We start from the raw sequence: 1,555 nt of genomic DNA on the forward strand, positions 1-1,555 counted from the left end.
GCAGATTCAAATTAAGCCATTCGACGGCAACCCATTAGAATGGAATAGTTTTCGCGACACCTTTGACTCGCTTGTCCACCAGAACGAAGATCTACCGGCCGTGCAGAAATTTCATTTGCTCAAAAACGCCTTACGTGGAGAAATAGCGTCGGTGATCACCTCGTTGACTGCATCAGAGGAGAATTACATAGTTGCTTGGGAATTATTACAAAAACGTTGTAACAAACGTCGGCAAATTGTGCATGCACATTTGAAGTCTTTACTAGAATTACCAGACGTTAAGGTAGATTCCCCGGACAGATTGCGTGTGTTAGCTGAGCAAGCCGAAGTGCACGTAAATGCTCTAAAGGCTTTAGAGCAACCTGTGCAACATTGGAGCACATTTTTAGTCTATATAATTAGTAACAAGTTAGACAGGAATACTCGTAGAGCTTGGGATCGAACATTAGAAAATCATGAATTGCCGCAATTTGGACAGCTTATAGAATTTATAAATAAGCACGCGCGTGGAGACGAAATAGACAACATGCTTACTCGTCCAAATCATCAGCCTCAGATAGTAACGCGCTCACGCGAGAAACAACGTCATGTAGGGCAGATTTTCGTGACGAATAATTCGCGCATTACGTGCAACATTTGCAAGGGCGAACATTTTGTTAGCAGTTGTCCGAAACTTTTAGAGGCAGCTCCTAGAGACCGTTTAGCCATTATTAAAAGGGGAAAATTATGTATCAATTGCTTGCGGAGCGGTCACATAGTCGCTCATTGTAGATCAAGTAACTGCAAAAAGTGCGGTAAAAGGCATCACACGCTGTTACATATTTCAGAAAGGGAAACCAATAGCCAATCAGAGATTGATAGAGCCACCACCCCTTCACCCACGCCACAAACTTCGAGAGCCTTTGCTGTTAATCGCGGTAACGAAGTGTTATTAGGAACAGCAATCGTCACCTTTGTAGCTCGCAATAAAGGTGAACACAATTGTCGCGTGCTGTTAGACAGCGGTTCGCAAACGAACTTAATAACCGAAAAACTGGCCGATAAATTGCAATTAAGGAAACGAGAAATAGATTCGTCGGTAGGCGGCATTGCTAATATCGAGACACGCGTCAAATACCTGGTCAGCACCATAATCAAATCGCGCACCACTCAATTCAAAGAGACGGTAACTTTACTGACGCTCCCTTCCATCACCGGGCTGCTACCTGCGCGCCAGGTAAAACGTACCGAGATTGAGATTCCGACCAACATAAAGTTAGCTGATCCCGATTTCGATATTCCGGGCCCAATAGATGCAATTCTCGGGAATCAACTGTTTTTCGCACTATTATGTTCGGGGCAGATCAAACTTTGTGAACAAAATATTACAATACAAGAAACGTTAGTAGGTTGGATAGTTACGGGAACCGCAACCAAACAGGAGCTATTATCAAAAGGGAAACCTCTGCGATCGCTTCACGTATCCTCGTTAGACAATGCGCTGACAAAATTTTGGGAGATAGAAGAGATTGCAGAGAGCAAATTTTTGTCCAGCGAAGAACGGGCATGTGAAAAT

The 1,555-nt window shown here is 43.7% G+C and overlaps 1 protein-coding gene across 1 annotated transcript; it reads left to right on the forward strand.

The window, feature by feature from the left end:
- Positions 1-82: 82 nt before the first annotated feature.
- LOC144477955 (uncharacterized) lies at positions 83-1,543 on the forward strand (the record flags this gene model as incomplete). The annotated part of the gene is made up of 1 exon (XM_078195682.1): positions 83-1,543. A coding segment is annotated over one exon (1,461 nt), but the record flags the coding sequence as incomplete, so codon positions are not given.
- Between the last annotated feature and the right edge of the window lie 12 nt (positions 1,544-1,555).

The sequence above is a fragment of the Augochlora pura genome, unplaced genomic scaffold (genome assembly GCF_028453695.1).
Source record: "Augochlora pura isolate Apur16 unplaced genomic scaffold, APUR_v2.2.1 APUR_unplaced_5576, whole genome shotgun sequence".
Taxonomy (NCBI): Eukaryota; Metazoa; Arthropoda; class Insecta; order Hymenoptera; family Halictidae; genus Augochlora; species Augochlora pura.